Raw genomic sequence first — 15626 nt, forward strand, 5'->3', positions numbered from 1 at the left:
GCCATATTGAAGCGGGGACTCCCCGCAAGGATCTCTTAGAGTCCTTTCCACTGATCCTGAATGCAGTCAAATACATGGCGGATGCATCAGCAGAATCGGTTAAACTGGCCGCTAGGTCTTCGGCTCTTGTAAATTCAGCCAGGAGAGCAGTTTGGCTGAAAACATGGTCTGGGGACACTGCTTCTAAGGTCAAGCTGTGTGGTCTTCCCTTCTCGGGTGACTTGCTCTTTGGTCCCGATTTAGAGTCTGTGCTGGATAGAACAGCCGATAAAAAGAAGGCTTTTCCAGTTAAGAAAAAGCAGATTGCCAAAAAGAATTTTCGTGCTTTTCAGCAGTCCCATAAAAAAGACCAGGAGCGCAAGAGCAGATGGGGTTCACAGAAGGGCAAAGGCAAGGGTGGAGTCCTCTTTAGATCTCCCCCAGAGCAGTCCCCTAAGAGCAAGTGACAATATCTCCCCAGTGGGGGGGGGGGAGACTGTCAGCTTTTCGCGAACAATGGGACAGGCTGTCTCCAAATCTGTTCGTGAAGAGCGTTGTCGATCAGGGGTACAGGTTGGAGTTTTCAGAACTACCCCCGAGCAGGTTTTACGTGACAACATTGCCAGGGGATCAGGAGAAGGCCTCTGCAATGAAGCTTTTGTTACAGGAGCTGATACAGCAAGAGGTTCTGATTCAAGTCCCAGTAAACCAGCAGGGCGGGGGTTTTTATTCACATATTTTTCTGGTGAAAAAACCCTCAGGGAAGTACCGTCTAATCCTGAATCTGAAATTCCTGAACAGGTTCATTCGGTACAAACATTTCAGGATGGATACAATTTTCTCCATCACAAAGCTGTTGACCCCAGAATGCTTCATGGCATCCCTGGATTTAAGGGATGCCTACCTTCATATACCAATTCATCAGGCATCGCAGCAGTTCCTGCGCCTGGCATTGAAGGTGGGGAGTTCGGTATGGCACCTCCAATTCAGGGCTCTGCCGTTCGGACTCTCGTCCTCTCCCAGGGTCTTTACGAAGATTATGGCAGAGGCTTTGGAGCCCCTGAAATTGAAGGGGATTCCAGTCGTCCCTTACCTGGACGACCTTTTGTTTTTTGCAGACTCCAGGGAGCAGGTCCTAGTCAATCTCCAGAGGGCCCAGTCTCACCTCGAGGGCCTGGGATGGCTTCTAAATCTAGAGAAGTCAATCCTGACCCCCTCACAGGAAATGAAATTTCTGGGGTATACGTTAAATTCGATTCTCCAGAAAGTTTTCCTGCCGTTGGAAAAACAGGAAAAGTTGCAGCTAGCTGTACAGCGGATACAGAGCAACCAGACAGTCTCAGTCAGGACAGCTATGGCAGTTCTGGGCCTGCTTACGGCAGCAATCCCGGCTGTTCAGTGGGCCAGGTTCCATTCCAGACCCCTTCAGAGGGAGGTTCTGTCAAGCTGGTCCCATCAGGATCCTTTGGAAAAACAGCTAAAAATTTCGTCAAGGACGAAAAGGGCTTTTTGGTGGTGGAGAGACCAGGCAAATCTCTCAAGGGGCCTGGTGTGGACCTTTCCTGTGGACAAGCGCCTTACTACAGACGCAAGTGCCTGGGGCTGGGGAGCCCATCTGGATGGTCAGACATCTCAGGGGGTCTGGTCCAAACAGGAAGCTCAAAGATCATCCAACTGGAGGGAGTTGAAGGCGATCTTTCTGGGATTAGTGGCCTTTCAGCAGAGTTTGAGAGGCCACCATGTCCAGGTGTTGTCAGACAACACAACAGCGGTTACCTACATTATGAAGCAAGGGGGAACCAGAAGCAGGAGCTTGATGGAGCTGGCCAATCTGTTGTTAGCCTAGGCAGAGCAGAACACAGCCTCACTATCGGCAGTGCATCTGAAGGGCTCTCAGAATTTGTTTGCGGACCTCCTAAGCAGGCGCAAATTGCTAGAGGCAGAATGGAGTCTGAATCAGGAAGTGTTCCTGATGATCTCCGAGGCCTGGGGGGTTCCACAGGTAGACCTTTTTGCCAGCCAGCAGAACTCAAAGGTGGACAGATTCTTTTCTCTTCACCGAGGAGATGCAGCAATAGGGTTGGATGCATTGGCTCACCCCTGGCATTACCAGCTGTGCTACGCCTTTCCCCCCTTTCCTCTAATTCCACTAGTACTGAGGAAATTCAGGGAAGAAAGGACAGACTTAATACTAGTCACTCCTTTTTGGCCAAAAAGGCCCTGGTTCGCGGGTCTTCGAAACCTAGCCTCGAAGCCCCCATGGAGGTTACCACTCAGAAAAGATCTGTTATCCCAGGGGACAGTAAGTCATCCAGAGGTGGAACTCCTACAGCTAACCGCCTGGTTTCTGAGGAGGACCTATTAAAAGCCAAAGGTCTCTCAGATAAAGTAGTAAAGACCCTGCTGTCTAGTAGGAAGGCAGTTACACAGGCAATTTACATGAAGGTCTGGAAAAAGTTCAACTCCTGGTGCAGTTCTAGAGAACTCAAGGTCAAGAGCACGGTGTCCGTCTTGGAGTTTCTCCATGAAGGAATGGAGAAGGGTCTCACAGCCAGTACCCTGAAGACTCAGGTGGCTGCCTTATCAGTTTTCTTTGAAAAGACTTTATCTAAAGAAACTTTAATTTCTAGATTTTTTAGGGCTCTTGCTCGAAATAGACCAGTAGCCCTTAAAGACTTTCCCAGTTGGGATTTGTCTACAGTTTTACAGGGTCTCTCGGGAGCACCGTTTGAACCCTTACAGGAAGCTTCTTTACAGAAGGTGGTTTTAAAAACAATCTTTTTGGTGGCCATCACCTCGGCCAGGAGAGTCAGCGAGCTCCAAGCTCTAGCTATTACAGAACCCTTCCTTAGAATTTATCAGGACAGGGTGGTACTGAGGACGGATCCAGCATTCCTACCGAAAGTATCCTCAGCTTTCCATCGATCGCAGGAAATAGTGTTACCTACATTCTCTGCAACCCCAGCAAATGCAGGAGAGGAAGTTTTTCACACATTGGATGTGAAAAGGTGTCTATTACAGTTTCTGAAAGTTACTAAAGATTTTAGAAAATCAAACGCCCTCTTCGTGATATTTTCTGGATCACGCAAGGGGGAGAAAGCTTCTAAAAGTACGCTGGGTAGGTGGCTTAAGTTGGCTATAACAGAAGCCTATAAAGCAAAAGGAGAAATACCTCCCTCAGGTATTGCTGCTCACTCTACTAGATCCACGGCAGTTTCCTGGGCTGAAAGGGCCGGTGCAACGCCTGAACAAATCTGCAAGGCTGCCACTTGGTCCAGTTATTCGACATTTCTCCGGCACTACCGGTTAGATCTACTGTCTACAGCAGATCAGGCCTTCGGCAGGAAGGTACTGCAGGCAGTAGTCCCGCCCTAGGGTAAGTTTCTCGGTTATCCTCTCCGGGGTTGTCCTGAAAGGCGATTTGAGAAAGACTAAGTTAGACTTACCGGTGACGGTATTTCTAAGAGCCTTTCAGGACAACCGTTACTTCCCTCCCTAGGTTATGCTTAGTAAATGTATTAAGTTCTACCAGGGTGTTGTGCTTTCTGTGCTTTATTTTCCAGCGTCGGAAGGCCACAATAACTGAAGCCATGGAGGAAGAGGAGGTGTTTTTAAAGTGGGCATGTGTTTCCTAATTACAAGGTGGAGCTACACTCTCTCCGGGGTTGTCCTGAAAGGCTCTTAGAAATACCGTCACCGGTAAGTCTAACTTAGTCTTTTAGATTGCTGTTAAGCATTATGCTGCGCAAGGAGCTCTTTGATAGCATATGATCAAGCAGTTGATCAGCGTAAAGCTGGAAAGGAATACCAAGCAATCGGGGGTTTCGGTATCCATCAGTCAACGGACAAATTGTCTATAAATGGAGAGTTTAGTACTGTGGCTACACTCCGTAGAAGTGGGCGCCCAGCCAAGATGACTTCCAAAGCACAACGAAGAATCCTCAGGTAAAGAGCCCACGAGTTGGCTAAAGGTTTGAAGACATCACTGGAACTGGCAAACATCCATGTTCATGGGTCTACTGTGTGGTCTACTGTGTGGTCTACTGTGTGGTCTACTGTGTGGTCTACTGTGTGGTCTACTGTGTGGTCTACAGTGTGGTCTACAGTGTGGTCTACAGTGTGGTCTACAGTGTGGTCTACAGTGTGGTCTACAGTGTGGTCTACAGTGTGGTCTACAGTGTGGTCTACAGTGTGGTCTACAGTGTGGTCTACAGTGTGGTCTACAGTGTGGTCTACAGTGTGGTCTACAGTGTGGTCTACAGTGTGGTCTACAGTGTGGTCTACAGTGTGGTCTACAGTGTGGTCTACAGTGTGGTCTACAGTGTGGTCTACAGTGTGGTCTACAGTGTGGTCTACAGTGTGGTCTACAGTGTGGTCTACAGTGTGGTCTACAGTGTGGTCTACAGTGTGGTCTACAGTGTGGTCTACAGTGTGGTCTACAGTGTGGTCGTCTTTGAACAGGCAGGGTGTCCATGGCAGAACAGAGGAAGACGCTCCTCTCAAACATTGCTGTACACCTGAAGTTTGCCAAAGAGCACCTTGCGATCTTGAAAAATGTTTTGCAGACTGAAGCAAGTTAAATTTTTTTCACGACTAATGCTCAGCACTGACTCAAAGGCACAGCTTGCCAAGATCAAAACATCCCAATGGTGGAGGGAATATTAGGATTTGGGCTTTTGAAGCCTTTTTGCCTGGACCACTTACCATTAAGATGAAAATGAATTTTCAAGTTTACCAAAATATACTACAGGATGTCGGGGTGGCTGTCCGCCAGCTGAAGCTCAGTAGAAGTTGGGTGATGCAGCAGGAGAATGACCCTAAGCATCAAAGTAAATCCACAAGACTGGCTTCAGAAGAATGCACATTTTGGAGTTGCCCAGACCTTAACCCCTTAGAGGCTGTGGAATGACCTCGAGTTGTTTGAAGCAGTTTTGTCGAATGATCATAAATTGCTCCAACGCTCAGGTCTTATCCAGAGCTACCAAAATCGGTTGAAGTCGTTGCTGACAAAGGGGGTTCGACCAGATAATAACTCCAAGGGTTCAGTTAACGTTTCCTCCCGCACTGTAAATGTTTTAATGGCTGTTCAATAGACGCAAGAAATTAGAATTGTTAGCTTAAGCACATTGTTCTATCATTTTATGGCAAACTGCAGAAAACTACTTACCTCCAGGGGTTCATATGTTTTCTTGCCATTGTACCTCCCATGTGTCCAAGAGCTTCTGCATAAAACCAGAAAGGGTAGTTATGAGGTGTGTTGGTACTGCCCTTGGTGACCATGGCAACACTGAGCAATTATGTGATGGGGTAGAGGGTGTGCCTAACCAATGCAAAAAGACTTCAAAAAGGTAATTCTGCATGATTTGTTTTGGGGGGGGTGGTCAAATATAGGGTGTCTCCGACAGCTGAGACATACAATAGCAGCTAGACTTAAAATCAGTTTACTGTATCAGATCAGGCAGCAATTGAGATTGGTTGCCAGCTGTTACAGCATATCATTACTGCTTACTGACTGGTTGCTGGAGGTTACAGCACAGATTATGCTCACTAATTAGTTGCTAGAGGTTACAGCAAATGATTTCTGCTGGTTAATTGGTTGATAGAGATTACTGTACAGTAATACTGCTCACTGGTTGCTAGAGGTTATAGCACATCTTCTCCTCACTGCAGGGGGGCGTGATCTACATATGAATGCTGCCTTTATTTGCATATCAATACCACCAGCCGCAGCTGTTTACTTATAAATGCCGCCGCTATTTACATATGAATGCTGTTTATTTACATGTAAACACAGGGTCTGCAGGTGAGTCATCTGTACACAACAGGGCAGAGTTGGGCAGCATTAGTACCATCACTTCACACTGAGATATCGGGACAAAAACTTAAAGGGACAAAGGAATTTAAACAGGGATGGTTGGCAAGTATGAGGCAGCTGCTTTAAAGACTGCCCTGGTCCTCCCCATGTGCAGTCTGGAGATTCTGAAGTCTACATGTTTGATGCCGGACCACTGTAGGCTGTCGTCTCATTAAAAACTTTGAATATGATCCAAGCCTTAGTTCTGGATACATAGAGATTCTTTTAACATGGACGCACTGTTTTCTAGGTAGCACCGGGTCACGTTTCTTTCGCTTGTTGCTGGAGGTGCTCTTTAAATGTGTGTGAAGCCAAACTTTTCATTTTGGATAGAGTAGGCATTGGATAAGATCCCTATTTTGTATAGTACTATGTTTTTTGAAATATGCAAAAAAATTATTGTGCTGATCTGCAAGATAGCACGAAGGAGCAGCTACATACCAATGTGACAATTCATAAATGTGAAAGATCAAAGATGTCAAATGTAGCGCTGGTGATTTAAAGGATAATGTATAATAAAGTGCATAGATAACAAGTGTTCATAACAAATGTTATGTAAAGAAATGTAAATGAACATCAACATATAATAACCAACCTAAAAAAAACATAAGTTCGTGAAAAAAATAAACATTAATCAGTCCAAAAAGTTAGTCCCATTAGGTCTATCACAACCACAGTGGTGAATAAGCTAGAAATGATTGGTGGATCTCTGAAGGAATGACTTCAATGGTATAAAAAAAGATGGGTACTCTTACCGGAGACAGTAGACCTACGTGTCGGCGTCACCAGGTCAAGCGAGCATAAAGGGCGAACACACGATCATGCAGAGAATGCAGCAGACTGCCAGGAGTCCCTCAATCCATATGGAGTGGTCCACGATGACCTCAGGAAATCCAAACTTCTCTTGATGGAATCAGGAGGATGGAAGGAAGGCCACCAATCGCCCAATGGAGATTCAAACCAGCTCATTAGCAGATGTTAAACCGAAAGAAGAATGCCTCCAATGGTGTAGGTCAAAAAATGGCCATTTATTTGCATAAAAACCATGTACAAATAAAACAAAATAAAATAGTGATCACAATATGTAAAAAAGGCAATATGGAGAGCGGAGAAACTGACCGATTTTGGCTGATTTATGTTTATTTTTTCACGGACCTATGTTTTTTTTCTAAACTTCCCAGACTCGGCAGGAACAAAGATCTCTGCAAAGTAAGAGGGTATATCTGACAGTTGAAACCAGAACAGATGTCCCACCGGAAAAAAACTCTTCACCCCCCTGTTCTGTGACAACTGTTTGGATTTCCCATCACTTTCACTAGTGAGTGAGTGACTTGTATAGTGCTACCTATGCAAACTGAATCGCCTCAGGGCGCTTTCTTGCCACGAGAGTCCATCTGTGGCTTTTGCGTGGTCCTTTACCCCGTAAAGGTCCTGACATGCTTACAAACACATACAACCTTGACATACACATACACATATTAAGGCCAATTTTTTAGACAAGGTCTAATTAACCTACCAGCATGTCTTTGGAGTGTAGACTAGTGCAGACAATGGTTGCCAAAATTAAGAGACGTCAATAACCAGACTTGTAACCCTTCCACATTCTATACTAAATGGCCTTACACCTCAGTGGTGACAATGCATCCTCTGAAGCTGCTTCCCTTTGCATGCTCTCCTGCCTTTATACAGAAGTGCAGTAGCTTGTAGTCAACTAAGGCCTGCCTTCAATCCAGATAAGCCTTTAAAGTTTGAACTTTCTTAAACTTTTTTTTTTTTTCTCAGAATTTGAAGAAACTGGAGAGCAAGGAGGAGAGCGATAACTCTGTAGTTTTTGAGAACTGGGTAAGGCTTTATTTTAGGCATTTGTATTATCAAAACCTTTACTTTAAATAGTGGGTAACGGTTATACATGGTTAGAGTGGGTAGAAGCCTTTTTAGGGCTATCCTTGGGGGGGGGGGGGGATGTTTCCCTTTGTTCTTGAAGACAACCGGAAGAGAGCTCAAAAGCTAATTGAAAATACTAATGGTCACCCAAGCTGGTGAATATTGGTCAATTTCTCCTTGGGTCCTGTTTGTGGACAACTGTATATTGATCTCATCCTTTTCTGTTAGTGATAATGGTCACCACTCACCAGGGCAGAAGGTAAATCTTTCCCACGGAGACACTATTCCACCCACAACAATTGGTCGTCAATGTCCCTGAATCCTGAAATTGTGGATTCCTTCAAGTATTTCAGTTGTCCCTCTGGGGGGGGGGGGGGGGGGATACGTTTGTGATCTCATGACTAGAAAACTTTTATCTGGTCAATGAGCAATTGCATGTGAATATCTTTATTTACAATGTTCAACCAGTAGATGGTCTCAAGTCTGGTTGTAGTCATTCTGCATGTCTATGTAACGAAATTCTTTCAGCTGCTGAATGTAGAGATTCACAGCCCCTTCCCTTTCTCCAGCTCATATGAATGAGTTGGGTATTTGAGGACATATGCCTATTTCCCAGGGGGTACTTGGTCCAGGTAATAAAGTATAGGAGTATGAGAACCAGTAGGGTGTCCTTTGTTGCGGAGTCCCCCTGCTGTTGTGCCTCTAATTCTGGGATATCTGTACAAATGGCTTGGTGCAGACTAAAAAGCAATTAATGTTGGTTTTTGTTGCAGAGTGCCTTGTGGAAAGGTGTAATGAAAGAGCTCCGTGTTGGCATGAGACTCTGCTCCAAACGGCGCTCCAAATCTCAACCAGTTGAGTATCAACTTGCGCCGTATGAGATGTTAATGGAGGACATCCGCTGTAAGCGGTACACACTGCGAAAAGTCCAAGTAAGTTTCGCAAAAGGGTATCAGACGTTGTAAATCCAAAATCCAGGCAAAAATGGTCAGGATAAAATTGGGGGGGGGGGGGGGGTGTCTCAATGTGTTGGGTTTTAACACCCTACTTGGAAGACTCATGCAGTCCCAGTTACAAATAATTCCTTAACCTGCAGAAGCGGGTTAAGGAATTCGTAACTGGGACCGCATGAGTCTTCCATGTAGAAGGTGATGCATGGTTGAGTCAAAAGATCACTGCCAATGAGCTAAATGGATTTAAAGGGTTAGGGATAAACTAATTCAGCGGAGAACTCGCTGGCAGTCTATTACTAGTATTTTTTTTGCTGTAAGTTTTACTTGTGGCTCTTGCCAGTCCCAAAATTGATCAACAGGGCATGGGCCAGACTAGAACATGGACTCATTTGTGACAAGTCATCTAGGACTATCATGTCTGAAGGGTAAAAACACGGACCACTGCAGATCAGTCTGCATTGTCACCTTTACTGTCATCAAATCTTGTAACCGCTGAGTTGGTGGTTCAATTTTACTTCAGACAATTGTAGCACTGAAGCTTTTCCAGTCTTCCGTGTAAGACCATGACTTTCCTTTCCGAAGCCCTATCTATTCAAAGAATGAACGGGGAGGGGCAACATGAAAGAAACGGGGAGGGGCAACATGAAAGAAACGGGGAGGGGCAACATGAAAGAAACGGGGAGGGGCAACATGAAAGAAACGGGGAGGGGCAACATGAAAGAAACGGGGAGGGGCAACATGAAAGAAACGGGGAGGGGCAACATGAAAGAAACGGGGAGGGGCAACATGAAAGAAACGGGGAGGGGCAACATGAAAGAAACGGGGAGGGGCAACATGAAAGAAACGGGGACCATTTCACATACTGTGAACAAGTTTTAGTAGCCCTGAACTGCTATGAAATGGCATCAAAGGTAACCTGATGCACTCCTGTTAGAGACCAGTCTGCAGTGGCATAACTAGAACCTTCAGGGCCCTGATGCAAGAAATCATGAAGGGCCTTCCTGAACCCCAGCCAGGGCCCTTCCCTCCGAGTCCAGCGGTGGAACTCCAGGGCGTGGTCACAGGTATGACCTTTGTGAGCCCTGTAGTTCCACCACTGGTATCAGTAGTTTTTTTTATTTATTTTTATTTTTATGTGCCCCATTGGGGGACTGTCCCTAGGCAGGATGGGGTCCCCGTCCCCAGAAGAAATGAGGTCCTTTTCTCCAGGGCAGATAAAGTTAGTGCCCCCAGGGGAGGTGGGGGTCCCTGTCCCCATGTGAGAAGGGGTTCCTGTCCCCAGGGGGAGATGGAGGGGGTATGTAATGGTGTGTGGGGGATGGGGTCCTCTCACTCACTATGACAAAGCTGCAGGCTGCACATTCATCCATGTTGACCTGGGCTCCATTCAGTGTGCTGGACGGGCGATCAGCATATCTCCCAGAAAGACCTTTCATCTGTGTATGACGGGGGAGGAGGGGGGCTGGCAGACAAGCCTGCAGTGTCCTCCGGGGGGCTCTCATAGGGCTGCACTGCATCTGTGTGCTTAAAGTTTGTTTACCCGGGAGAAGTGTGCAGTGTGGGCCGGACTCAGGGGGGCGGGACTCTGGCTGGGGAGAACAGACATCGGACTGAGCGGCAATGCATGGAGCAAGAGAGGTACTCTGAGGAGCCGGCCGAGGACACAGGTCATGCGGGGAATGCACAACTAAAGAGCAGCCAGTGCGATAGTCGAGCATGGAGCTCTGCTAGTCACCCTCCAGTCACCCGTGTGCATGGTGCACTGGTACCCTTAGCTGCCCTTTCTGCTGCCGGCCATAAGTAGAGGAGGCTGCATGGGCCCCCTGCATCACAGGGCCCAGTTGCGGTTGTGACTGCTGCATCCCCTATAGTTACGCCCCTGCCAATCTGTGAATTCCATCTCTTGCCCATTTTGTCTATTTTACATGGTTAAGGTAAAAGCTCAACAGATCTGGATGAAAATGTGTGTTTTGAAATGTTTAAGGCAATAACACAAAGCTACAACATAAGCAAGTATCTGAAAGTGATGTAGGTAGAATAGTTCCTTCCCTTCATTGTTCTCAAATGGTTATGTACATAGGCATGCACAGGGGTGTGCCTGGGCACACCCCAATCACCTGGGTTGCCAACCATGCAGTGTCTAAAGTCAGAGGCTACAGTTGCTAGGCTTCTCCGCAGGCTCCTTAGCCAATGGGAACACTGTACCCGCCCAGCGTGCCTTATTTGACTTTACAACCGGAGGTGCTGGCAGCTGGAGTGGGCAGAAGAGGAAGGGGGTAATCACCACCTGCAGGGCGGGATAGACTTGAGCCTACCAGGAGACAGTAAGCTGGGCTGAGCACAATGTAGTCAGTGCACGCATGTTTGATATTTGGGATGCACACCTCTAGTTCTGCAGTTATTTGTGCAGTGTTTCCTCCTGGGAAATACTATAGTGAAATGATTTGTTATAGGATGCTAACCTAAGTTTCCATGTTTTAGGACAGTGACTTGTCCAGTAACAAATCAAACAAGAGTGAGGAGAATGTCGTCATTTTGGATCTGCTTCGCTCGCTGAAACCAGTAAGTAGTTTGGCTGTGTGGTCCCCAAGAGGGCTCCAGACATTGCTTCCTTGCCAATACTCCCAAAGGGCCAAAGTTCATACGCTGAACTTCATGTTATAAAATGAGACATACCATTTGTAAGCAAGCGGTGTAAAGACTGTAGCACCTTGGGAAGAGAAGCTGCAGCATGCATTAACGGTATTCATTGACTTGTTGTGCAAAATATTGGGTGCCACTTGGAGACACGGTGAGAACGTCAGCTTATTGGCTGTATTCACTGCACACATTTACTACAAAATGCCTTGATGAAACTTGAAAAGTTCCCACCAAGTTTTATTACGGTTCATTCTGCCAGTAGATCAGTTATTTCACTAAGCCAGGGGTCTCAACTTTTTCTAAAGGACAGTTCACTGTCCACCAGACTTTATTGGGGGCTAGACTGGGGCCATTGGGAGTAGAAATTATCATGGTGTCAGTGGGATTAAACCATGCATATTTGGCATTAGGGGGTGGAAGAGTGCCCCGTTGGTGTCGGTGGGTGGAAGAGTGCCCCGTATGGATAAAGGAAAGTAAAGGGCTGCATCAGGCCCCCTGGTCGCAGTTTTGAAACCCCTGGTCTAAGCAAACCATTTATATTTCATTTGGGTATTTTTATGCAGTGCTTCACATATATATTACACATTCACACCAGTCCCTGCCCTCAAGGAGCTTACAATCTAAGTTCCCTAACTCACATTCATACAAAAAACATACTAGAGCCAATTGACCTACAAGCATGTCTTTGGAGTGTGGGAGGAAACGGGAGTACCCAGAAGAAACCTGCACAGGGAGAACATGCAAACTCCAGGCAGTTGGGATTTGAACCAACTACCTCAGTGCTGCTACTGCTAGGTGGTGACCACTTGGCCACTGTGCAATCTATAGAACAGAAACCCTTAAGTCTACAGCTTATGATCCACAGCGCCTAAAGGCGATTCAGTTCGCATTGTGCACTATAAAAGTATTTCATTCATTCAATTGTTATAGTTATAATATGTGAACATTAACACTCCCGTTCTGTATTACCAAAATTTTGGTAATAAAAATAATCACCAAAAAGTGACCATTGTAGTTCCCCGTTTGGTATTTAGTAAAGAAATGTTTTTTTGTTGGTCAGTGTAGTGGTCCTTACATTGGGGGCCAGTTCCACTCAGTGTAAGGGGATCATTGACCAATGGCTGAGACAGTTTTGCTCACGGAACCCCTTACAACTTGTGCCCTGGTTGAGTGGGCTAAGCTGCTCTGCAAAAGAGGTGTTGGGGACAAACACTGAGGGGTGCTCATAGCAAACCGCTTCCATTCATATGGTTTGTGTCTTTTCCCAAAGTCGCAGTAACTCAGCAATATTTTAGTTGGAGTTTGACTTCTGTCCACAGCTGCTGCAAGCCTATATAAAGCCTAGTACACATGGGCCCCTAGTCAGGTGACATTAGTTGGGTTAAATGCGGTTTGATGTTTGGCCTCTATGGCAGCTGGTCTGATGAGCTGGCTTTTCAGACAAGCATGCTGGATGACCAGCTGAGAGCGTTTGGCTGTACTTCTGTGGATCACAGGAGGGCATTTATTCCCGCCTGTAACTAGTTTTCAGCAGACAGCGGGCTGAAGACTGCTGTTGGCTGATGCCAATTGGTCTAGGCTGGGGAAAGATTGCGATTTATATAAACTGGATTCACCCAGAAGCGTGGACCGGCACCTGGCTCAGCTTCTCGGCAAGCTGTTGGGAGCCTGAGCCCAAACTTAAGTGGTAAATGGCTTATTGATGGGTTTAACAAGTAACCATGTTAAAGGGTTGACTTTAAAAAAAAAAAACTTTGGTTTTAAGGCTAGTGAACATAGCATAGTGTCAGATGTGATTTTATTTTTTTTTACTCTTTAAGGTAATCAACATTTCTAGTAAGTGCAAAGGGCCTTTACTAGAAAGTTTTTTACAAAACTGCAAGTAAGCTTTAAAAAACTTGATTTCTGTATTTTTTGGTGGCCTTCTCTTTAAAGGATAACTTCATCAAAGCAATTAACTGCAAAGACCCATCTTGTTTCAGGCCTCGGAACGTAAGCTGAAAGAGAAACCACATGAGGAGCCAAGCCTACATGAACTCCTGATGTCTGAAATTAAATCTTCCAGGTCAATACTCAAATCTGCAGAGGGCAAAAAATCTTTTCCAAGGGTGAGTTTTGGTAAGTCCACGCCAGATTTTATTTTTTTACACCATTTTCAGTGTTTTTCACTTTTGGTTACGCGAATAATCCAGTTAACATTCTTCTATGCAAACCTTTTGGTTAAAGTTGGTCTTTGAGGAAGGCAGATGGACTTTATTTCTTTTTTCTTAGACGAAGACTTGAGGATCGCAGATGGCCCGTTCTCCATTCCTTCAGACTTCCCTCACTATAGATGCCGACTGGAGTCCAGGTGGAACGTGCCAACCTTTGATTTTCAAGACCATCAGCTTGAGGTAAAACTCAGACCAAAGTAAGGTGAGGAGTAGATTACCCAGATCTCTGGGGAACTATCTGGTCGTTTTTGGTGTTCAGCCTCAATAGTATTTCTCGTAATCAGGGGCGTAACTATAGGGGGTGCAGCAGTCGCAACCGCAACTGGGCCCTATGCTGCAGGTGGCCCATGCAGTCCCCTCTATATATGGCCAGCAGCTGCATAGGCAGCTATGGGTACCAGTGCACCATGCACACGGGTGGCTGGAGATGGAGGGTGACTAGCAGAGCTCCATGCTCGACTATCGCACTGGCTGCTCTTTAGTTGTGCATTCCCTGCATGACCTGTGTCCTCGGCTGGCTCCTCAGAGTACCCCTCTCCTGCTCCATGCATTGCCACTCAGTCCGATGTCTGTTCTCCCCCCCCCCCCCCCCCCCCCCCCCCCCGAGTCCGGCCCACACTGCACTGCATACTTCTCCCGGGTAAACAAACTTTAAGCACACAGATGCAGTGCAGCCCTATGAGAGCCCCCCGGAGGACACTGCAGGCTTGTCTGCCAGCCCCCCTCCTCCCCCATCATACACAGATGATGAAAGGTCTTTCTGGGAGATATGCTGATCACCCATCCAGCACACTGGATGTAGCCCAGGCCAACATGGATGAGTGCGCGGCCTGCAGCTTGGTCATGGTGAGTGAGGACCCCATCCCCCACACACCATTACTTACCCCCTCCATCTCCCCCTGGGGACAGGGACCCTCTTCTCCCCTGGGGGCAGTAACTTCATCTGCCCTGGAGGGAAAGGACCTCATCTCTTCTGGGGACGGGGACCCCATACTGCCTAGGGACAGTCCCCCAATGGGTCACCTAAAAAATTTTAAACAAATTATTTAAAAAAACTGATGCCAGTGGTGGAACTACAGGGCTCACAAGGGTCATACCTGTGACCACGCCCTGGAGTTCCACCGCCAGACTCGGAGGGAAGGGCCCTGGCTGGGGTTCAGGGGGGCCCTTCATGGTTTCTTGCATCGGGGCCCTGAAGGTTCTAGTTACGCCACTGCTCATAATATAGTCAAATCTGAGTATTTCTGGATTTTACCTTTTGCTTTTCTATTAAAGCTGGAAGCCAGGCAGAAACAAAAAAAAATTTCAGCTCCGTAGTCAATGCATCTTTAATGCTTAAAAACAAGGAATGAAAGTATCTGATTTTTTTTATCATGGTATTGATATCTTGTCCCTGTACAGTCAATACAGCAGAGCTCAAAGGGAAATGGAAGAACCAGCACAAGAAGTCAACCAGTTTTGCTGACTTTCAAGACAAATGCTAATAGTGCAGTCAGATGAGGTCATTGGTCTGCTGTTCAACTGTCCAATCACAGGCTGGGGGAAGAGCAAGACTTGGTGTTAACTGCGTTGGCGATCAGATTACCTCCCCTTCATGTCTGTGCACTTTGTCCAAGCTGTGTACATCTCAGGATTGGCTGGACAAAAATAAATTCCTTTGGCAGGTGCAACGGCTAATTTGTATGTGTTCATCCTTTTCACGAGCCATTTGCTTGCTCAGCTTTAAAATTGCAGTGCTGCATGTCTCCGTTCATATGGGCAATAAAGTCAACATGTCTTCAGACTAACACATTTTCCTAATCGTGCAAAAATGAAACACGATTTAGAAAAGTCCCATTGAGGACCATTTATTATGTACACCTTGCTAGTAGCGGGTAGGACCCCTGTTTGCCTTCCTCCTTCATGGCATAGATCCAACAACGCCCAACATACAGGGATATACAAGGTAATACTGACATATAATCGGACATAGGTTGGACTTGAGTATTTTTTTTGATCTTGCCTACTATGTAACAAGGTGTTGGAAACAATGCTAAGATGTTTGTCCATAGAGACCTAACATCACACAGTTGCTGCACATCCATGTCAATTTCCTGTTCCACT

At 46.3% G+C, this 15626-nt stretch overlaps 1 protein-coding gene across 1 annotated transcript in view; it reads left to right on the plus strand.

Annotated features, from left to right (window-relative positions):
- LOC143936188 (protein spire homolog 1-like) overlaps window positions 1–15626 on the plus strand; it is a 58367-nt gene that overhangs the window by 22926 nt on the left and 19815 nt on the right. The window contains exons 5-9 of the mRNA XM_077460580.1: window positions 7616–7675; window positions 8491–8649; window positions 11152–11232; window positions 13293–13428; window positions 13582–13703. Of these exons, the coding sequence (XP_077316706.1) occupies window positions 7616–7675; window positions 8491–8649; window positions 11152–11232; window positions 13293–13428; window positions 13582–13703 (558 nt within the window). The remainder of the gene's footprint in view (window positions 1–7615; window positions 7676–8490; window positions 8650–11151; window positions 11233–13292; window positions 13429–13581; window positions 13704–15626) is intronic.

Source organism: Lithobates pipiens, unplaced genomic scaffold (assembly GCF_037356315.1).
Source record: "Lithobates pipiens isolate NorthernLeopardFrog02 unplaced genomic scaffold, aLitPip1_a1.2 Scaffold_28, whole genome shotgun sequence".
NCBI lineage: Eukaryota > Metazoa > Chordata > Amphibia > Anura > Ranidae > Lithobates > Lithobates pipiens.